Source organism: Microcaecilia unicolor, chromosome 3 (genome assembly GCF_901765095.1).
Source record: "Microcaecilia unicolor chromosome 3, aMicUni1.1, whole genome shotgun sequence".
NCBI lineage: Eukaryota > Metazoa > Chordata > Amphibia > Gymnophiona > Siphonopidae > Microcaecilia > Microcaecilia unicolor.
In genome coordinates this window covers 266638900-266662937 of record NC_044033.1, presented here as the reverse complement: position 1 = coordinate 266662937, position 24038 = coordinate 266638900, and the positions used below count along the sequence as shown (strand labels likewise).

General features: G+C 46.8%; 1 protein-coding gene across 1 annotated transcript in view; it reads left to right on the top strand.

Moving 5' to 3' along the window:
• Positions 1 to 24038, top strand: part of NID1 (nidogen 1) — a 249834-nt gene that overhangs the window by 224022 nt on the left and 1774 nt on the right. The window contains exons 19-20 of the mRNA XM_030194981.1: positions 1049 to 1172; positions 21258 to 21370. Coding sequence (XP_030050841.1) covers positions 1049 to 1172; positions 21258 to 21370 — 237 coding nt within the window. The remainder of the gene's footprint in view (positions 1 to 1048; positions 1173 to 21257; positions 21371 to 24038) is intronic.

The following is a 24038-nucleotide window of genomic DNA, read 5'->3' as shown; positions in this document are numbered from 1 at the left end:
AATATGTACAACAAGATGTATTTACATAGTTCTGCCTAGATGGGATCCCTGGTGATTGAATGGGCTTCATGTCTGCTCCTACTGGACCATCACGGGTCCAAGCTACGCCCGTTGGGGGGAGGAGGGCTATCGAGACCAGGAGGTAGGTTCAAACTGTGACAGGGGAGGGGCATCAGGGGGATCAGAAGGAGAGGAGATCTATTGTGGGTGGGTCGGAGGGGGAATCATAAGCTCGCACAATAAAAACGTTATGCAGGTCCCAGCCAATATTCAGCGGTGGCCCGCATGGCTAACCAGATGAAGTTAGAACAGCTTTAAAGCTTTCCTAAATTTGAATGGTTAGCTGTGTCGTTGTCAGCACTGAATATTGCTGGCACCCACTTAATTGTGGGCTCCTCCCCAGCTCCACCCCCTGTGCCACCCCTGACCTGCCCACTTTAAAAGTGGCTGGCCAACCGCCGATATTCTGCAACACTGCCCAATTAAGTGCCACTGATATTGGAAACAATCAGCAAAATCTGAAACCGATGAAAACCGAGGCAATTAACGAGGACACCCAAAATCAGGAGAAGGATGTCCATCTTCTAATACAAATTGGGAGATGGACGTCCTTTTTTGACGAAATCCGAGGCAACCGACAAAAACCGAGACAAATTTCTAGTCGAAAAAATCAACGAAAACCGAGGTTTCACTGTATATATATATATATATATATATATATATATATATATATATATATATAGTACACTTAGGTTATAAGCCCATTTTATTCCTCCACAGAGGGGGTATACTCTGTTAAAAAAAAAAAAAAAGTTCTGGGCAGCAAGAGGACCACAATTTCTCCATTAATTTTTCAATGGGCTGCAGCTGGTACATGTAAAAAGGCTTAAGGAAAGCACAAGAATGTGACAAAACAGAATTGATAACTTTTTTTTTTCAAAATTTAAAATGCTTTCTTAATTGCATCATTGTATATACTCATTGCTGTGCTTATTTGAACAAAAAAGCCATTTTAATAAACATACAAAGACTAAACTGTTATATGCAGGGACCAAGAATCTGGAATGCATGAACCCTAGTCAATCCAGTCGACGAAAGATCCTTGAAGGTATCCAGTATCCTTTTGGTGTAGCCAGTTATGGGAAGAATTTGTACTACACAGATTGGAAGAGGTATGTTATCTACTTTAGAGCTTGTTTGGCTGCATTTTAATATGCTCTGTCTGCAGGGGTTGACTGTTTTACATCTGTCCTGTCATCTGTGCCGAGGGAAAGAAATCTTTTGAGAAGAATGCACGCCGTCAGAAGGGGCAAGGCAAAGGGCACACAATGCTGCATACATAACTCTATTCTAAAGCAATTCATTATTTATTGATTTCTTGTGGCTTTGTTTATACATCAAAGTTGTTTTCTTTGTGTACTCTCATGTAACAGATATCTTAAAGCCAGAGCAGTGAATGCTAGAATAAGCATAAAAAGTATAATATTCAAAAAATTGTACGGATAGTGTGTGGCCAAAAATTTGACTGAATGGCCCAATACAATCCATATAATATAGGTCTTAGAGTGAAACGGGAAAAGGCTTTAAGATAAACCTGTTTATTTTTGTACACTGCTTTAATGAACTATTCAAAGAGCAGTTAATCAAATTTTAATAAATATAAACATAAATTTCAATAACTTGTATGCTTAATTTAGGCCTGCTGAATAGAAGGCCGAAACGAAAGATAGTTGCAATGTGGTGACTGCACTTTGCGGGCAATTCTGGAACAGGGTGTCTAGAAGGCGCCTATTCTATAAAGGAAAGTAGGTGCCTACTTTTCTTTATGGAATACTAGTGTAAGAGGTAAAATACACACCTATAATTTAGGCGTGAGCACTTATGCCACCCATAGAGTTAGTTGTAAGTTCTTTTGCCTAAAGTGCTGAAACACGCTTATAAATGATTGTATTCTGCAATTTGTGTATAACTCTGTGCCCCACCTACACTTACCCAAACTCTGCCCATGTTGTACGCTCACCTCCCAATTATTTAGGCACCTTTTTATAAAATAGCACATAGCCAGAAATTTGGATTTACAACATAACTGGGGGGGGGGGGGGGGGGAGGGGGGAGATTCAATAAATGGTACTCAAAAATGGGTGCAGAAAAAGGTTGGCGCTAAGTGATGTTCTATAAAGGGAATGCACACTAAGTGCTGATTCCCATGACCAATTTTGGACACCAGACTTACACCTGCTTAAATATGGGGTAATTCCCGGTGGCCAAATTGGGTGCAGAGACCCATTATTCTGTAACAGTGCACACCACTTTTTGAAATGCCCAACCTGCCCATACCCCTCCCATGACCTTGCTTCCTTTTGGATTGCACGCTATAGGATTTAGGCACCCAGAGTTATAGAATAGCGCACAGCCAGATAAGAATAGCCATACTGTATCAGACCAGTGGTCCATCTAGCCCAGTATCCTGCTTCTAACAGTGGCCAATCCAGGCCACAAGTACCTGGCAAGATCCCAAAAGAGTAAAAACATTCCATGCTGCCAATCCCGAGACAAGCAGTGGCTTCCCTCATTGCCATCTCAATAACAGACTGTGGACTTTTTCTCCAGGAACTTGTCCAAACCTTTTTTAAACCCAGATGTGGTAACCACAATCCTCTGGCAATCAGGTCCAGAGCTTAACTATTCTTTGAATGAAAAAATATTTCCTCCTGTTTGTTTTAAAAGTATTTCCATGTAATTTCATCGTGTCCCCTAGTCTTTGTACTTTTTGAAAGAGTGAAAAATCGATTCATTTCTACCCATTCTGCACCACTCAGGATTTTATAATTTTCCCCCTCAGCCATCTCTTTTCTAAGCTGAAGAGCCTTAGCCTTTCCTCTTATGAGAGGAGTTCCATCCCCTTTATCATTTTGGTCACTCTTCTTTGAACCTTTTCTGATTCCACTATATTTTATTTGAGATACATTGACCAGAATTGAATGTAATACTGAAGGTGAGCTCACACCATGGAGCAATACAGAGGCATTATAATAATCTTGGTCTTATTTTGCATCCCTTTCCTAATAACACCTAGCATCCTATTTGCTTTTTTGGCTGCCGCTGCACATTGACAAAAGATTTCAGTGTATTGTCTACAAAGACACCTAGATCTCTTTCTTGAGTGCTAATTAGTAAGGTGGACCAATTTGCCAGGTAACTGTGATTCAAATTATTCTTCCCAATGTGTATCACTTTGCATTTGTCCAGATTAAATTTCATCTGTCATTTGGATGCCCAGTCTTCCAGTTTCCTAACATCTTCCTGCAATTTTTCACAATTCGCTTGTGTTTTGACAGCTTTGAATAGTTTTTTATCTGCAAATTTAACCACCTAACTTGTCATTCAGTTTTTCAAATCATTTATAAATATGTTAAATAGCACCGGTCCCAGTACAGATCCTTGTGGCACTCCACTATTCACCCTCCTCCATTAAGAAAAATGGTCATCTAAACCTACCCTCTGTTTTCTGTCCAAGAACCTATTCCTAATCCACAGAAGGACATTGCCTCCTATCCTATGACTTTTTAGTTTTGACATGAGTCTCTCATGAGAAATTTTGTTAAAAGCTTTCTGAAAATCCAGATATATATCAACCGGCTCACCTTCATCCACATGTTTGTTTACTCCTTCAAAGAAATGAAGCAAATTGGTGAGGCAAGACTTCCCTTGGCTGAACCATGCTGACTTTGTCCCATTAAACCATGTTTGTCTGTGTGTTCCATATTTTTATGCTTACTAATAGTTTCCTCTATTTCCCTGGCACTGAAGTTAGGCTTACTGGTCTGTAATTTCCTGGATCACTCCTGGAACACTTTTTAAAAATTAGTGTTACATTGACCACCCTCCAATCATCAGGTACTACTGATGATTTTAGCAACAGATTACAGATCAGTAACAACAGATTAGCAAGTTCATGTTTGAGTTCTTTCAGTACGCTGTGGTGTATGCCATCCGGTCTAGGTGATTTATCACTCTTTAACATATCGATTTGGCTCAGTATGTCTTCCAGGTTCACCGAGAATTTTTTTCCGTTCCTCTGCATCATCACCCTTGAAAACCTTTTCCATACAGGTAGATGTCTTAAATCTTCTTCCGTAAAGACCAAAGCAAAGAAGTCATTCAATCTCTCCACTATGGCCTTGTCCTCCCTGAGTGACCCTTTTGCTCCTAGGAGTAGCAACTACTAGGAGTAGCCTAGTGGTTAGTGCAGCGGACTCTGATCCTGGGGAACTGGGTTCGATTCCCTGCAGCTCCTTGTGACTCTGGGCAAGTCACTTAACATTCCATTGTCCCAGGTACAAATAAGTACCTGTATATAATATGTAAACCGCTTTGAATGTAGTTGGAAAAACCACAGAAAGGCGGTGTATAAGTCCCATTCCCTTTCCCCTTCATGATCTAACAGTCCCATAGATTCCCTCACAGGCTTTATGCTTCTAATATACCTGAAAAAAGGTGTTACTATGTGTTTTTGTCTCTAAGTCAAGTTTTTCTTTATATTCTCTTTTATCCTTTATCAGTGCTTTTCATCTAGCTTGACACTGCTTATGCTACTTATTTTCTTCATTCGGATCCTTTTGGCTCTAGTAGCCTCTTTTCACTTTACCTTTTAACCACGCTGGCTGTCATTTGCTCTTCTTTCCACCTTTGTTAATACGTAGAATATATCTGGTCTGGGCTTCCATGATGGTATTTTTAAATAATGTCCATGCCCGAATTAAAGTCCTAACTTTTGCGGCTATCCCTTTCAGCTTCTTTTTAACCATTTTCCTCATTTTGTCATAGTTACCCTTTTCAAAATTGAATGCTGCTACAGGAGATTTCTTTAGTGACTTCACTCCAGATATCAGCTCAAATTTGATCATATTATCATAAATGCTTCCTAGCAGATCCAACTTTGTTACCTCTCGTACCATGCCCTGCATTCCACTAAGGACTAGATCTAAAATAGCTTCCCTTCTTGACAGGTCTTGCATCAGTTGCTCCAAGAAGCAGTCATTTATTACATCTAAGAATTTTACGTCCCTAGCACTCCCTGATGTAGCATTTATCCAGTCAACATTGGGGAAGTGAAATCACCCATTATTTTAATGTTGCCCAATTTTCCAGTTTTCCTAATTTCTGTAAACATTTGTTCATCTGTCTGTTCATTCTGTCCTGGCAGGTGGTAGTACAGCCCTACCAGTATACTCTTTCATTTCACACATGGAATTTCTATCCACAAGGATTCCACGCTGCTGTCTGTTTCATGTAGAATATGTATTTCGTTTGACTGAATTCCCTCTTTAACATAAAGCACAACCCCCCCCCCCCCTCCAATTTGATCCACTTTATCATTGCAGTAAAATTTGTACCCTGATAACACAGTGTCCCATTGTCCTGCTTCCACCAGGCCTCTGAGATGCCTATTATATCTCCCCTTCATTTAGTGCTGTATACTCCATGTCACGAAATGCCTACCACTTTGCTTGGGGCTAACCCTGTGACCACTTAGAGTGTCTATCCCCAGCACTGCTTAGGTCTACCTGGGCATGTGCTATACACTTTCACCCTCCTCCTACCAACTGAGTCCCAACTGCCTCTGGGCGAGTCTCCTGCTCTCAAGGTATCCCCAGTAATTTCTAGGTTACTGAGGCCACACTCCCAGTGGTCCCACTGTTCCTAGAAAGCACTCGCAGACCCAACACACAAACCACCAGGATTCTTAGTCCCAACAAGCAGAGTCAATAAACTAAAAAAAAAAAAAAAGGTTTATCATAAAAATCATTCTCCGAGGACAAGCAGGCTGCTTGTTCTCACTGATGGGTTGACGTCCTCGGCAGCCCCCTCCATCGGAAAGTTTACTAGCAAAGGCCTTTGCTAGTCCTCGCGCACCCATGCGCACCGCGCATGCGCGGCCGTCTTCCCGCCCGAAACCGGCTCGAGCCGGCCAGTCTTCTTTCGTCCGCACTCAGTACGGTCATGTTACGCCGTTCGTGCCCCAGAGAGTCGACCTCGCGCGTCCTTTTCGACGTGTTTTTGTCCTTTTTTTCCTTGAGAAAAGTTCGGGAAGCGCTCCGGTAGTATTCCGGAAGACCCTTTTGGGTTTTCTGCCCTTCCCGTATTTCTTAGTTTTTGCCCCGTAAGTTTTCTTTCGTTGTCGGGGTAGGCCTCTTTTGGCCTCGGTCGAGATTTTTCTCCCTCTAAATTTTGGTGCTTCAATTTTCGCCATTTCGGCTTTTGATTTCGCCGGCGTGATTTTTCCGCCCATGACATCGAAGCCTTCCAGCGGCTTCAAGAAGTGCACCCAGTGCGCCCGGGTAATCTCGCTCACTGATAGGCACTCTGTGTGTCTTCAGTGTCTAGGGGCCCAGCACCGCCCTCAGAACTGCAGTCTGTGTTCCCTGTTACAAAGGCGGACTCAGGTAGCGAGATTAGCCCAGTGGAAGGTTTTGTTCTCGGGCTCTTCGTCGGCATCGGCACCGGAGGCATCGAGTGCATCGACGTCGTCAGCGTCCGGACCATCTTCCTTGGCTGCCGCTCCATCGACTGCATCGAGGCATCGGACCTCTGCATCGGCGCCGAGGCATCGGGCGACTGTATCGACGTCGGTGGTACCGAGACTTCGTCTGCTGATGTCGTCGGACGGAGGTGCATCGTCAGGAGTGCAGGTGAGGGCTGTCCATTCCCCTGCTGGTGGCGGTGAGCCTTCGGGTGGGTCTCCTCCTACCCTGAGGGCTCCTGCGGTACAGCCCCCCCGGGATCGATCCTCTTCGGTCTCGGCCCCGAGGAAGCGACGGATGGATTCTACGTCCTCCTCGTCGGTGCCGGGGAGCTCCGGTGACATGCTTCGGAAGAAGTCGAAGAAGCATCGACACCGGTCTCCTCCCCGCGTCGGCACCGAGAGCTCTGGGTCGCCGAGGGATTCGGCACCCAGCAGGCATCGGCACCGAGAGGACCGCTCACCCTCTGTTCAGGAGGTGTCGATGCGCTCCACTCTGGACAGCCCGGAACAGCCTCCTCGCCCGGAACAGGTTCTGGCGTTGACGCCTGCATCGACCTCTCAGCCTTTCTCTGCAGCCGCTCTAAACGAGAGCCTCCGGGCCGTTCTCCCAGAGATTCTGGGAGAGCTGTTGCGCCCTACCCCTCCGGTACCGGCGGTGCTTGCGCCTCCAGTACCGTCGAGCGTGGCGCCGGCTGGCCCATCGCCCAGGTTGAGGTCCCCGACGTCGGTACCGCGTGCGGTGCCGACCGCGGCCACCTTCCAGGAAGGCTCCCCGACTACGTCGGCGGAGGGAGCTTCGCCGATGCGGGCGAGGGAGTCTACCTCTCGACGCCCCCACCGTGGACGGGGTTCCACCGAGTCGAGCAGGGCGAGGTTGCAGACACAGGTCCGTGAACTTGTGTCTGACACCGAGGGTGAGGCCTCGTGGGAGGAAGAGGAGGACCCCAGATATTTCTCTGACGAGGAGTCTGAGGGTCTTCCTTCTGATCCCACTCCCTCTCCTGAAAGACAGCTTTCTCCTCCCGAGAGTCTGTCTTTTGCTTCCTTTGTCCGGGAGATGTCTACGGCCATCCCCTTCCCGGTGGTTGTGGAGGACGAGCCCAGGGCTGAAATGTTTGAGCTCCTGGACTATCCTTCTCCACCTAAGGAAGCGTCCACTGTTCCCTTGCACCATGTCCTGAAAAAGACATTGCTTGCGAACTGGACCAAGCCACTAAGTAATCCCCACATTCCCAAGAAGATCGAGTCCCAGTACCGGATCCATGGGGACCCAGAGCTGATGCGCACCCAGTTGCCTCATGACTCTGGAGTTGTGGATTTGGCCCTAAAGAAGGCTAAGAGTTCTAGGGAGCATGCTTCGGCGCCCCCGGGCAAAGACCCTAGAACCTTAGACTCCTTTGGGAGGAAGGCCTACCATTCTTCTATGCTCGTGGCCAAGATCCAGTCTTACCAGCTCTACACGAGCATACACATGCGGAACAATGTGCGGCAGTTGGCGGGCTTGGTTGATGCTCTTCCCCCTGAGCAAGCCAAGCCTTTTCAGGAGGTGGTCAGGCAGCTGAAGGCGTGCAGAAAATTCCTGGCCAGAGGAGTTTATGACACTTTTGATGTTGCGTCCAGGGCCGCTGCTCAAGGTGTGGTGATGCGCAGGCTCTCATGGCTGCGTGCCGCCGACCTGGAGAATAGACTCCAGCAGCGGATTGCGGACTCGCCTTGCCGTGCGGACAACATTTTTGGAGAAAAAGTCGAGCAGGTGGTAGAGTCTCTCCACCAGCGGGACACCGCATTCGACAAGTTCTCCCGCCGGCAGCCTTCAGCCTCTACCTCTACAGGTAGAAGATTTTTCGGGGGAAGGAAGACTGGTCCCTATGCTTCTGGTAAGCGTAGGTACAATCCTCCTTCCCGACAGCCTGCGGCCCAGGCTAAGCCCCAGCGCGCTCGCTCTCGTCAGCAGCGTGCGCCTCAGCAAGGCCCCGCGGCTCCCCAGCAAAAGCAAGGGGCGAGCTTTTGACTGGCTCCAGCAGAGCATAGCCGACATCCAAGTGTCAGTGCCGGGCGACCTGCCGGTCGGGGGGAGGTTGAAAGCTTTTCACCAAAGGTGGCCTCTCATAACCTCCGACCAGTGGGTTCTGCAAATAGTCCGGCAAGGATACACCCTCAATTTGGCCTCAAAACCTCCAAATTGTCCACCGGGAGCTCAGTCTTACAGCTTCCAGCACAAGCAGGTACTTGCAGAGGAACTCTCCGCCCTTCTCAGCGCCAATGCGGTCGAGCCCGTGCCATCCGGGCAAGAAGGGCTGGGATTCTATTCCAGGTACTTCCTTGTGGAAAAGAAAACAGGGGGGATGCGTCCCATCCTAGACCTAAGGGCCCTGAACAAATATCTCGTAAAAGAAAAGTTCAGGATGCTTTCCCTGGGCACCCTTCTCCCCATGATTCAGCAAAACGATTGGCTATGCTCTCTGGACTTGAAGGATGCCTACACACACATCCCGATACTGCCAGCTCACAGACAGTATCTGCGATTTCAGTTGGGCACACGCCACTTCCAGTACTGTGTGCTACCCTTTGGGCTCGCCTCTGCGCCCAGGGTGTTCACAAAGTGCCTAGCTGTGGTAGCAGCGGCACTTCGCAGGCTGGGGGTGCACGTGTTCCCATATCTCGACGATTGGCTGGTGAAGAACACATCTGAGGCAGGAGCCCTGCAGTCCATGCAGATGACTATTCGCCTCCTGGAGCTACTGGGGTTTGTGATAAATTACCCAAAGTCCCATCTTCTCCCAGTGCAGAAACTCGAATTCATAGGAGCCCTGCTGGATTCTCGGACTGCTCGCGCCTATCTCCCAGAGGCGAGAGCCAACAACTTGTCCCTCGTCTCGCGGGTGCGTGCGTCCCAGCAGATCACAGCTCGGCAGATGTTGAGATTGCTGGGCCACATGGCCTCCACAGTTCATGTGACTCCCATGGCCCGCCTTCACATGCGATCTGCTCAATGGACCCTAGCCTCCCAGTGGTATCAGGCCGCTGGGGGACTAGAGGACGTGATCCACCTGTCCACGAGTTTTCTCAAATCCCTGTATTGGTGGACGATTTGCTCCAATTTGACTCTGGGACGTCCCTTCCAAATTCCTCAGCCACAAAAAGTGCTGACCACGGATGCGTCTCTCCTGGGATGGGGAGCTCATGTCGATGGGCTTCACACCCAAGGAAGTTGGTCCCTCCAAGAACGCGATCTACAGATCAATCTTCTGGAGTTGCGAGCGATCTGGAACGCTCTGAAGGCTTTCAGAGATCGGCTGTCCCACCAAATTATCCAAATTCAGACAGACAACCAGGTTGCCATGTACTATGTCAACAAGCAGGGGGGCACCGGATCTCGCCCCCTGTGTCAGGAAGCCGTCAGCATGTGGCTCTGGGCTCGCCGTCTCGGCATGGTGCTCCAAGCCACATATCTGGCAGGCGTAAACAACAGTCTGGCCGACAGGTTGAGCAGGATTATGTAACCTCACGAGTGGTCGCTCAGTTCCAGGGTAGTGCGACAGATCTTCCAAGCGTGGGGCACCCCCTTGGTGGATCTCTTCGCATCTCGAGCGAACCACAAAGTCCCTCAGTTCTGTACCAGGCTTCAGGCCTCCGGCAGACTAGCATCGGATGCCTTCCTCCTGGATTGGGGGGAGGGCCTGCTGTATGCTTATCCTCCCATCCCTCTGGTGGGGAAGACTTTGTTGAAACTCAAGCAAGACCGAGGCACCATGATTCTGATTGCTCCTTTTTGGCCGCGTCAGATCTGGTTCCCCCTTCTTCTGGAGTTATCCTCCGAAGAACCGTGGAGATTGGAGTGTTTTCCGACCCTCATCACACAGGACGAGGGGGCGCTTCTGCATCCTGACCTCCAGTCTCTGGCTCTCACGGCCTGGATGTTGAGGGCGTAGACTTTGCCTCTTTGGGTCTGTCAGAGGGTGTCTCCCGCATCTTGCTTGCTTCCAGGAAAGACTCCACTAAGAGAAGTTACTTCTTCCATTGGAGGAGGTTTGCCGTCTGGTGTGACAGCAAGGCCCTAGATCCTCGCTCTTGTCCTACACAGACCCTGCTTGAATACCTTCTGCACTTGTCTGAGTCTGGCCTCAAGACCAACTCTGTAAGGGTTCACCTTAGTGCAATCAGTGCATACCATTACCGTGTGGAAGGTAAGCCATCTCAGGACAGCCTTTAGTTGTTCGCTTCATGAGAGGTTTGCTTTTGTCAAAGCCCCCTGTCAAGCCTCCTACAGTGTCATGGGATCTCAATGTCGTTCTCACCCAGCTGATGAAACCTCCTTTTGAGCCACTGAATTCCTGCCATCTGAAGTACTTGACCTGGAAGGTCATTTTCTTGGTGGCAGTTACTTCAGCTCGTAGAGTCAGTGAGCTTCAGGCCCTGGTAGCCCAGGCCCCTTACACCAAATTTCATCATAACAGAGTAGTCCTCCGCACTCACCCTAAGTTCTTGCCAAAGGTCGTGTCGGAGTTCCATCTGAACCAGTCAATTGTCTTGCCAACATTTTTTCCCCGTCCTCATTCCTGCCCTGCTGAACGTCAGCTGCACACATTGGACTGCAAGAGAGCATTGGCCTTCTACCTGGAGCGGACACAGCCCCACAGACAGTCCGCCCAATTGTTTGTTTCTTTTGATCCCAATAGGAGGGGAGTGGCTGTAGGGAAACGCACCATATCCAATTGGCTAGCAGATTGCATTTCCTTCACTTACGCCCAGGCGGGGCTGGCTCTTGAGGGTCATGTCACGGCTCATAATGTTAGAGCCATGGCTGCGTCGGTAGCCCACTTGAAGTCAGCCTCCATTGAAGAAATTTGCAAAGCTGCGACGTGGTCATCTGTCCACACATTCACATCTCATTACTGCCTGCAGCAGGATACCCGACGCGACAGTCGGTTCGGGCAGTCAGTTCTTCAGAACCTGTTTGGGCTTTAGGATCCAACTCCACCCCCCGAGGGCCCTGTTTGTTCTGTTCCAGGCTGCACTCTCAGTTAGTTGGTAAATTTATTAGGTCAATCTCAGTTATGTCCTCGCCGTTGCGAGGCCCAATTGACCATGGTTGTTGTTTTGAGTGAGCCTGGGGGCTAGGGATACCCCATCAGTGAGAACAAGCAGCCTGCTTGTCCTCGGAGAAAGCGAATGCTACATACCTGTAGAAGGTATTCTCCGAGGACAGCAGGCTGATTGTTCTCACAAACCCGCCCGCCTCCCCTTTGGAGTTGAGTCTTCCCTTGAAGTGTATTGTTTTGCTACATACTGGACTGGCCGGCTCGAGCCGGTTTCGGGCGGGAAGACGGCCGCGCATGGGTGCGCGAGGACTAGCAAAGGCCTTTGCTAATAAACTTTCCGATGGAGGGGGCTGCCGAGGACGTCAACCCATCAGTGAGAACAATCAGCCTGCTGTCCTCGGAGAATACCTTCTACAGGTATGTAGCATTCGCTCTATCTGCATAGTGCCTGGGAAGTACAGGAAATATAGCTGTTCACAGGTTACAATAACTGCTCACAGGGTCTCAGTAAAGAGGTCTTTCTCTATTTCCAAACTGAGACTGGAGAAAAATACAGTATTTCCAGACTGAATTTGAACTCCTGGGCCAATCAGAGCCCAGAACAACAGTAGCTGGCCACATCACTGGAGGCTACTTCCTATCTGTGTTAAACTAAAGAAGTAACAGTCATTTTTCTGTAACAACTTTAAACATAAAACATACACCACCTGCTGGTCAAACTAGAGAAATACACTTCATGAAACATAATTCACATGCTGGAAAATTCACCATTTTGCCACACCTCTCCCCTCAAGAGGGAGTCCCCGGACTTCGACATCTACAGACCGCCGGGCGGGTCTTTACTGTCCAGTGTCAGGGTGGTTCTGGCTTTTCTTCATGGAAAGTCCATCAGCATTGCCATGTTCACTGTATGGTGAAGTTTTGTACATCTGCAGGGACAGGCTCCACCGGAGTAGTTTCCCATTTTCTCCTGAGACTCTCTTAAGCCAGACCAATGGATTGTGATCTGTGATGACAGTAAAGTCTCGCCCATACGGGATATGGTTGCAATTTCTTAAGGGCCCACACTAAGGCCAAACATTTTTTTTTCAATAGTGGCATAGGCTACCTCTCTGTCAAGGAGCTTGCGATTCAGGTATACAGTGGGGTGCTCCTCCCCTCTGCTGTTCACTTGACTGAGTACAGCCTCAGTGCCATTTGCCGAGGCATCAGTCTGTACCACAAAGTTTTGCTGGTAATCTGGTGCAACTAGTACTGGATCGGTAGCTAATGCTTTCTTTAATTTTTGGAAGGCTTCTTCACGTTTTGGTAAGCAGGTAATGATTCGGGGTTGTCTCTTTTTAGTCAGGTCAGTCAGGGACTTGGCTATAGTGCTGTAGTGAGGCACAAACGTTCTTTAATACCCGGCTGTTCCAAGGAAGGCCAATACTTTTTAGTTTAGGGAGTGGGCCAACTCTGGATAGCTTCCACTTTAGCTGTCTCTAGCTTTATTATTAGGATATTATTAGGGTATTATTAGGAAAGGTATGGAAAACAGGTGTGAGGATGTTATAATGCTGTTATATCGCTCCATGGTGCGACCGCACCTTGAGTATTGTGTTCAATTCTGGTCGCCGCATCTCAAGAAAGATATAGTGGAACTGGAAAAGGTACAGCGAAGGGCAACTAAAATGATAGCGGGGATGGGACGACTTCCCTATGAAGAAAGACTAAGGAGGCTAGGGCTTTTCAGCTTGGAGAAGAGACGGCTGAGGGAAGACATGATAGAGGTATATAAAATAATGTGTGGAGTGGAACAGGTGGATGTGAAGCGTCTGTTCAAGCTTTCCAAAAATACTAGGACTAGGGGGCATGCGATGAAACTACAGTGTAGTAAATTTAAAACAAATCGGAGAAAAATTTCTTCACCCAAAGCGTAATTAAACTCTGGAATTCGTTGCCAGAGAACGTGGTGAAGGTGGTTAGCTTGGCAGAGTTTAAAAAGGGGTTAGACGGTTTCCTAAAGAATAAGTCCATGAACCGCTACTAAATGGACTTGGGAAAAATCCACAATTCCAGGAATAACGTATAGAATGTTTGTACGTTTGGGAAGCTTGCCAGGTGCCCTTGGCCTGGATTGGCCGCTGTCGTGGATAGGATGCTGGGCTCGATGGACCCTTGGTTTGGCATTACTTATGTACTTATGCCCACCTTCCAATCTGTGCCCTAAATATTGCATTTCTGCCATCCCCATCTGACTTTTGCTGGGCTTGATAGTCAGGTGAGCCTCCCTGAGCCGGTCCAGCACTCAAATGGATCAGGTGGTCATCCCGTCTGACTGTACACATCAGTGTCATCAAGATAAGCCCTAGCATGCTCCTAGAGTTCATCTAACAGACGATTCACCAAGGACTGAAACATACCAAGGGCATTTTTCATTCCAAAAAGCATCACAGGGTCAGGGGCGTAGCCACGGGTGGGCCTGGATGGGCCCAGGCCCACCCATTTTCCCTCCAGGCCCGCCCATCCGCATTGCTGTCTCTATCCTTTTTGTCCCACGGAGGCAGCGCTTCCTTCCTGCCCTGTCTTCTCCCGAAGCTCCGCTGCATCGGTCCCTCCCTGCAAGTAGAATCCTCCTTCGCCGGTCGCGCTGCGCTGCCATGCAATTGCACACGCAGCTAAGCTCCTCCCCCTGCCGCGTCTATCTGGCCCTCTGTGATGCACTTCCTGTTTAGGGCCGGATGAACGCGGCAGGGGGAGGAGCGAAGCTCCATGTGCATGGCAGCGCAGCGCAACCGGCGAAGGAGGATTCTACTTGCAGGGAGGGACCGATGCAGCGGAGCTTCGGGAGAAGACGGGGCAGGAAGGAAGCGCTGCCTCCGTGGGACAAAAGGGATAGAGACAGCGCGAAGGATGCGGATGGGCGGACCAGGAGGAAAAATGGCTGAGCTGCTGGGACATGGGAGGGAGAGGAGGAAGGGGCTGGAGGGAAGGGAGAGAGTTGCTGGGACATGGGAGGGAGAGGAAGAAGGGACTGGAAGGAAGGGAGAGAGCTACTGGATATGGGAGGAAGAGGAAGAAGGGACTGGAGGGAAGGGAGAGAGCTACTGGATATGGGAGGGAGAGGAAGAAGGGACTGGAGGGAAGGGAGAGCCGCTGGGACATGGGAGGGAGAGGAAGAAGGGACTGGAGGGAAGGGAGAGAGCCGCTGGGACATGGGAGGGAGAGGAAGAAGGGACTGGAGGGAAGGGAGAGAGCCGCTGGGACATGGGAGGGAGAGGAAGAAGGGACTGGAGGGAAGGGAGAGAGCCACTGGACATGGGAGGATAGGGATAGAAAGAGGGGAGATGGATGGAAGGATGCAGAGAGAAAGGGGAGAGACTGGAAGGATGTGGAGAGAGAGAGAGAGGGGAGACTGAACAGAAAAGGGTAGAGAGATAGAGACACGAGATGGAAGGATCAGGAGAGAGGGTAGATGGGTGGAAGAATGAGGAGAGAAAGAGGGAAGACACTGGATGGAAGGGTAGGGAGAAAAAGGAGACGCTGGATGCAAAAGAAAGAGGGGAGCTGCTGGATGGAAAGAGGGAGAGGACAGAGTAGGGAAAGACTGGAGAATAAGAGGAAGGGGCATGTGGAGAACAAGGGTGAGGAAAAGATGAAAAGCCATAGGTGGTGAATGGACAGGAAACCCTGGCAAGAGAAAGACGAAGGAAAGCAGAATCTAGAGACTGGGAGCAACACAATGAGAAAAAGTAAATGGCCATACAACAAAGGTAAAGAAAATAATTTTATTTTAATTTAGGATAAAGTAATATGGTACCTGTGTTAATAAAGTTTCAGAGACCAATACTTCCTTCCTTAGGTCAGGAGAGGATACCATAACAGCGTTATGCTGACCTGAGGCAGGAGGTTTTGGCCTCTGAAAGCTCATTGAAAAGGGTGTTAGGCTTTTAAATAAATTTTCTGAAACCTGATGCACTGAAAAGCAGCACTTTACCCCTATGTGACAAATGCATCTGATTAGTGTGACTAAATTTTGCAGGGGAAGGGGGAATAGAGAGAAAATTTTGTGCCCACCCACTTTAGGTTCAGGCCCATCCAAAATTGGCAGTCTGGCTACGCCACTGCACAGGGTAATTAATAGGGTAATTAATGTTGATCGCTCCTGAGCCACAGCTTTTAGGGGAATCTGCCAGTACCCTCGGCTAAGGTCCACTGTAGTCAGGTACTGGGCCCCAGCTAAGTGGTCTAGTAACTTGTCCATCCAGGGCATCAGATACAGTACATTCATTAAGTCTCCTGTAAGCGGGTTGTGCCACCTTTCTTAGGAACAAGAACTACAGGAGAAGCCCAGGGACTTATGAGACTTCTTTATAACATGTAGGGCTAGCATCTCATCAATCTCCTGCTTCATATGCTTCTCCATCTGAGCAGATATTCGATAGGGACTCTGCTCCAGTGGTCTATGATCACCAGTATCTACATTGTGATAGCCAAATGAGTAATTCCTGGCTTAGTAGAAAACACATCAGCTTACTTTTGCAACACTGCTCCTAGCTGCTGTTTCTGAGTGGGGATTATCTGTTCTCCCACTTCAATTTGTTGCATGGATCTCTCTGGTAATGTCTCTGCTAGGAGGTCAGCTATGGGTTCACTATCCTGACACTCGTCTGGTGGGCTACACACAGGTAGTAACATGACTGTGCAATTTGTATAGGCCTTTAACATATTTACATTAAAGGTATGCTGCTTTCTGTCTTGAGACTCCATAGATATTTATTTATTTTTTATTTTTGTTACATTTGTACCCCGCGCTTTCCCACTCATGGCAGGCTCAATGCGGCTTACATGGGGCAATGGAGGGTTAAGTGACTTGCCCAGAGTCACAAGGAGCTGCCTGTGCCTGAAGTGGGAATTGAACTCTGTTCCCCAGGACCAAAGTCCACCACCTTAACCACTAGGCCACTCCTCCACTCTGCCTCAGTGCTTCCTGAAAAGCATGTCTCTGTCCTATATCAGTAGCCATATCTGGAAGGGTCTCTGCTGGTGACTCTGACAAATCAGGGTCAACAATCAAAACAATATGTGTGTCAGTTAAGTCAGGCTGTTCCATACTCACGGCCCCAGTCACCTCAGGAACTGGTGCTGCTGGAAGCACTGGAGTGCCTCCTCCTGCTGCTTGGTCAGCTGGTTCCACCTGGATTGGCTCAGGATCTGGAACTGGAGAGGTGATCTCTGCTGCTTCTGCTTGTTGGGCCACCCAGGCCTGACTACAGGTCACCATAGCAGAAATGCCGATGCCGCTTTCAAGGGTAATGTTCATTGATCCCATGTCGGTCCCACACAGCATCGGCGCCAGCATGTTTTTCATTATTCCCTACTTCTCTGTATCCAGGCTTGGTACCCCAATCCAGGAACAGTCAAATAATGGGTACAGTCTCTCTGGATCCCTTGGCTAATACTACCTTTGTAGTGCACCCTGGAAGAATAGTATCTTCCAGCACTAGCTCTGGTCGTAATAAAGTCACTCTAGAGCCAGTGTCCACAAGCCCAGCTACCTGGGTCCGATTCACAGTTACTGGGGTGCTGTGGTGTTGTGGCAACCTGCTTCCTTGCTTGATGAATGACCAGTAGTTTTCTGTGCTGCGGTAACTGCGTGTGCCCTCTTTGTGGGGCTGGAGCCACCCACATAAGCCGACAGCTTTGATGCAGGACCTGGAATGCTCTTTAGTGCAGGCTTGGGATTATATGGGCAATCTGCTTTGAAATGTCCTGTACGCGCACACTGGTAACAAGGATATTCATACATAAAGTCTTTAGGTTTTGGGGGAACAATGGAGCGTTTGCTGACTGTCTCTGTGGTTGCAGGGATATTTGACAGGGCCCTGACTGCCCTTAGTTCCCGGCTGCTGCAGATAAAGGCAGCTTCTCATTGCCATCCAGGGACAGTTAGCCATAAAGATGTCAGCCAACTCAGCCATCTTCTCTGGAGTATGGTACTGTTGATCTTGAACATGTTCCCTTACCTCTGGACGACAACACTGAAGAAACTACTCCAGGACCATCAGGTTTTGGCAGTCGTCCGGGGTTTTAACCTCAGCTCCACTGAGCCACCGCTGATGCCGGTATCTTAGCTGAATCACAAATTTGCTGTGAGTATCATCCACCTCCTTTTGCAAATTCCGGAATTTTAGTCTATAGGTCTCGGGGGTAATGGCATAATGGTTCAGCAAAGCTTTGCGCACCTCCTCAAACTGGGAGCACGTCTCCATGGACAGTCCTCGGAATACCCCAAATTCTCTACCAGTGAGCTTTCCTCCCAGTTGGTGCACCCAGTCTTTCTGAGGAATCTCATTGAGGTGACACATTTTTTCAAAGGCAGTTAGATTTCCGTCAATGTCCCCTCGGGTATCATCAAACTACACAAAAAAGTGGGGCCCAATCCGGGCTGTGGATCCTGTCTCTGGCCTTGGCGCAGGGGTTGGGCTGGAGCTTTGGATACAGATCATTTCCAGCTCCAACTTCAGTTTCTGCAAATTCACCAGGGAGATGTAATTCAAAGCAGATTTATTAAAGCACCAAAACAAGAGAGCAGACATAGACGCCTGCCTCAGGGGTCACTATGCACAACTTAGGACACTGAGGCAACTAAGAGCAATGTCTGGTGCAGAAAAAGCCAATAAAAGCAGCAGCTTCCACTTGTCAAGGCTCCTGGAGCTTCACTGACAGCCTGTGTGTGGTGACCCCTGAGGCAGGCGTGCTTTAATAGATCTGCTTTAAACTACCATTATTTGGAAAAAATGGGGTACAGGTTTACTGTTAATTATGTTGCAGTGATGTAGACTTTTGTAAACAATTTGAATTTGAATAATTTGTATTTGATAATATGATAATTTATAGATAATTGCTTTAAAAGCATTTCGGATCAGAACAGCAATCATCGGCAGGTGTTGGCAGATGACCTGGCTATTAACTTCCCAAAGTGACTGAAGGCCTGTGTTAAAGCTGGGGGTGGTGTATTGCTTCAGTATTGCAGCCTTCTCACTTGATCCCAATATTTCTCGTTGACTGGTATTGTGAAAAAGGCATTAGCCAAATCTATTACAGCATACCATCTGCCAGAATGTGTCTGTATTTTCTCTAAAGTAATAGTATCGGGACTGCAGCAGTTAAAGCGGGTGTAACTTTGTTTAGTTCCTTATAATCCACGGTCATACGCCAGGAACTGTCACTTTTTCGGACTGGCCAGACCAGATTGTTCCAATCTGTGGTGGGTAGTAGTTTTAATCACCCCCTTCTCCATTAACTCGTACTGATCTCAAGGTGCCCCTGGTATCCTATATTGTTTCAAATGAATAACTCTTGTGGCTGGGGGAATCTCTAACGGGGTCATTCTCACTTTTCCCACAGTAATGGGACGAGATTGGATATACGGTTTAACTCCAAATTGATACCTCCCATCTTCTAACATTAATGGCAATCCCTTTAATATATCTATGCCCAGTATATACTCAAGCACAGGTACAATCATAACTTTATATTCCCTTTTAGGTAAATTTACAATTTTTAATTCCACCCAGGTCTATACAGCTTCAATTTGTTTTCCCCCCAATCCAGTAATGACAGCTTTCTGACCCTTAAATTTACGTGGATTCCCATATAATAAAGTGGCCTCAGCTCCAGTATCCACTAGAGCATGCACTTTTTTACAGGACCCATTTTCCCAACAAATTTCTATATTTACATGGGGGGCAAATCTAAACGCGCTAAGTGGGTGGAAGCGTGGCCATTCTGTCAATCATATTTTCCTGCTTTTTTGAGATGCTGCATTTCTGTCCAGGTATACAAATCCTCATATCCCTGCCATTCCCCTTCCTCCTATGGGGGTGCACTAACACTAGCACTAGGGGTTCCAGCCTCACGGGGAGAATGAGCTGATTTGTCAGCATTTACCCAAGCTCGCTGACTGCGTACTACTTTGCCCCCATTTAATCCCCGCTTTTAAACTTTCCCTTTCCACTTTTTGCATTTATACTGTGCCACCCTTACTGTGGTACGCTCTGCAATGGTCTGATATGTATCCAGCTTATCAGCTAACAATTTATTTTGACAGTTAAGCATTACATTTTGACTACGCAAGTCACATATTTGTCACTCCAATTCTGCAATTTTCCTATGCTGTTAATCACGGCGGTTCTGATGGATTTTCCGATAAGTGGGTAACAGAATCCATCCACGCCTTCCAACAGAACAGTTCCTTCCCCTGTTCTATCTTAATTTTTTGCATACACCTAACTACTTCTGAGGGTTCCGACCCCTTTAAACAGGAGTCCCACTTCTCACACAAACCGGCACATTTTGACCACTCAGTGGCTATTATATCATATGGTACTGCATCCCATCCTGGGATCACAATAACACTCTCCGCTTTATTCTTTCCAATTTTTTGCTTACAAAATTCCATTCCCCTCTATGAATCCTGTTCACAGCGCCAGCTATTGTATTGCTTCGGTATTGCAGCCTGCTCACTTGATCACCACAGACTGCTCAAAGACTAAAATACTGCAGATTCTTTTAGATTCGTATTGGGTAAATGAAACTCTTTATTTGCACTTTAATTGGAGAGTGTATAAGCCATTATTGTCCCAGTACACAATGATTAAGAAATACACACACTAATCGAGTACATTACTAAAGGAAGGCTATAGAAAAGTAAAATAAGAAAGATATATATATATATATATCATTCAGGCCCTTATCTCATCAGCTGGGAGGCCCGTTGCCGCAAAAGCCCGAAGTCGCCATATGACGAGGAACAAGTCTTTTCTGCACGGTCCGTCCATCCACAGAATGAGCCCCAAGGCTCTGCTGCAAAAAAGCCCCCTTTTTATTAAGCTAAAACTGATCCAGGAATGTTCATGAGGTTTCAGTTATATGCACTCAGTTCAGGTAAACAAATCACTGGCCAGGTGGCTTATCTCCCGAACCTCAAGCATACCCCGCCTTCCTCCTGCACAAGCTGGCTTCAGAGGCATTCCAACCTGTTCTTGAGTGGTGCCTTATCTCATACATTGTTCTTGAGTGTGCCTTATCTTCCAGCCTGTTCTTTGAGATATACCAGGAAAGTCACTTTTGGGTCAATGACAGGGGATTTCAAAAATGTATTATCGATTAAAGCAAGACTGAAAAGCATTTGTTTTATATTTTCCATCACAGGTGGATACTTTGAGCATTCACAGTAACTGTGAAATTTTAACAGGGTGGATTAGGATTCCTTGGGGGTAGTAGAAGTCAGCTATTGTTTGGGTTGAAAGGTGGTGGTGGGGTTATTATAGTTGCTTGTTGTTTTTATTGTTTTCTATTTGTGATTTATAAACAGTTGCACAGCATATTGTTCCTTTTAATACTTTAATAAAAAAGATTTAAATATAAAATCATGTGTTTGAGGCTTCTGCAGATGAGGACAGAGGCCACGGGGATAAGGTAGGGATGGGGACAGAACCTGTGGGGACGAAAACAGTCTATGGGGAAAGGTTGGGGATGGAGACAGAGCTCACAGGAACGGAGACTGAACCTGCGGGGATGGGGTGTGGATGGAGACAACCCACAGGAGCAGGGTGGGGACAGGGATAAACTTTGTCCCCGTGTCATTCTCTGCTCAAGAGTATACAGATCTTCAGAGTACATTTCTCACTTTTTGTATACTGCAGGGATGCTGTTGTAGCTGTAGATCGCACAGTTTCAAAAGAAAATGATGACTTCCAACCTCACAAACGGTCGCGGCTTTATGGAATAGCCACAGCATATGCCCAGTGTCCTCCAGGTAATGTTGAAATTCTTATATTTGTTTTCGTCTAATGATGGAGCCAGTGAGCAGTGAGAAATATACGATAATAGATTCTCTTTGTTTGTCTGTCCAGACTGGTGGGATGCACGACCCATCCAATGTTTATATCCCCATCAGATGCCACACATCCCTCACACCTCTCCTCACACACCATATATCTTACCTCTTCCACCATCCACACATACACATTTCTCTACCTCCAGACACATACATAAGTACATAAGTATTGCCATACTGGGAAAGACCAAAGGTCCATCAAGCCCAGCATCCTATTTCCAACAGTGGCCAATCCAGGTCACAAATACCTGGCAACATCCCAAAAAAGTACAAAACATTCTATACTGCTAATCCCAGAAATAGTGGATTCTCCCCAAGTTCATTTAATAATGGTCTATGGACTTTTTCTTTAGGAGGCTGTCCAAACCTTTTTTGAAACCACGCTAAGCTAACCGCCTTTACCACATTCTCTGGCAATGAATTCCAGAGTTTAATTACACGTTGAGTGAAGAAAAGGTTTCTCCGATTCGTTTTAAATTTACTACATTGTAGCTTCATCGCATGCCCCCTAGTCCTAGAATTTTTGGAAAGCGTAAACAGACGATTCACATCTACCCATTCAACTCCACTCATTATTTTATAGACCTCTATCATATCTCCCCTCAGCCGCCTTTTCTCCAAGCTTGAAGAGCCCTAGCCGCTTTAGCCTTTCCTCATAGGGAAGTCGTCCCATCCCCTTCATTATTTTCATCGCCCTTCTCTGCACCTTTTCTAATTCCACTATATCTTTTTTGAGATGTGGAGACCAGAATTGAACACAATATTCGAGGTGCGGTCGCACCATGGAGCGATACAAAGGCATTGTAACATCCTCATTTTTGTTTTCCATTCCTTTCCTAATAATACCTAACATTCTATTTGCTTTCTTAGCCGCAGCAGCACACTGAGCAGAAGGTTTCAACGTATCATCAACGATGACACCTAGATCCCTTTCTTGATCCGTGACTCCTAACGTAGAACCTTGCATGATGTAGCTATAATTCGGGTTCCTCTTTCCCACATGTATCACTTTGCACTTGCTCACATTAAACATCATCTGCCATTTATTAGCATACATTTAGGAGTGTAAATTTAGGAGCATAACCTTTATAGAATAAGGCCCTTACAGGATTACTTAACCAACCACTCTATTCTACACAAATTACAATCGGGCTTTAGGCCCCAATACAGCATAGAAACAGCCTTGATAACAATAGTAGCAAATTTTAGAAAAGAGATTAGTACGGGGACATGGTAGGTCACCCAATTCTACTTAGGCTTCTGGATCAGCGGTGAGATACTTAGTTGGTTAAAGGGATTCCTAACAACCAGGTCGTACCAATTGAAGATGGGACAAACATTATCGTCATCCTGGAAAGCAGTCTGCATATCCCTCAGGGGTCCCTCATCTCACCAATATTATTCAACATAATGATGAGCAAACAAAGGCTTTCACCCCTTCATATGCGCAGATGATGTAACCGGATATATCCCCTTCGAAAACAATTTGAACGACATAATGGGTAAGATTTAGCCAAGGGATCAAAATACTGGAATCTTGGGCAATTGCTTTCAAACTGAAGTTGAACAGGGATAAAACTCAGGACACCTTCTCCAGTATCAAGGTAGACTGAGTTAACTATCCAATCCTGAATAATCTGAAGATCCTTGGGGTTATGCTGGATCAAAAAATCACCTTTGAAAACCAGGCGGCAAATGTAACTACTAAAATGTTCCAAATCTTATGGAAACTGAGAAGGATAAGGAGACTTATTTTTGAAATTTTACGAAGTATTTATTGAATAAGAAGAGATAACACAAAAACAGATGTTCAAAGAGATACATCATCATTTGCAAATATTACATAACAGCTCTTAAGGATTCTTATTTTGAATGCTAGTACAGTTAATTGTATTAACTCATGTAGACTACTACAATGGCATCTACTCAGGCTGCAAAGAAGAGATCTTGAAAAAATTACAAACCACATAGAACACAACAGCAAGGTTAATATTCAGGAGTCACACTTCGATAGTGCCAGATCGTTGCTATAACCTCTGCACTGGCTCCCAATAAAGGAGTGCATCATATTCAAGCTGTGCACCCTGGTCCACCACATATTTAGAATGGCCCCAGAATATATGAGAAATCTAATTGACCTACCACTTAGAAATGCAAAAGAAGGAATGAGAAACTATTTAACTTTACACTACCCAAAAATACCAGAAATTAAGACCGTATATTCAGCAGGGTTTTCCTTTCAATGTCCAAAGCTGTGGAATGTACTTCTCAAGAACCTAAGATGCATGAATCCAATGCCTTAGTTTTCGCAAAATGTGGGGTATAAATGTTATTATAAAATCTAATATAAGAATTTATATACCGTGTAATCTGAAAAGGTCCTAGCTGGTTTACAAAAATTAAAACATAGAGTATAATGAACAAGGTATAAATTGAAAGAAGTTTTTTACAATATTGCAAAGAAAAAATGATTCCCAAAAAATCCTAGGGCCTTGTTTACTAAGCTGCGCTGTAGGCATGCAAACGTTTTAGCGCGTGCTAAAAATTAGCACGTGCTAACGCTAGACACACCCATAGGAATATAGGT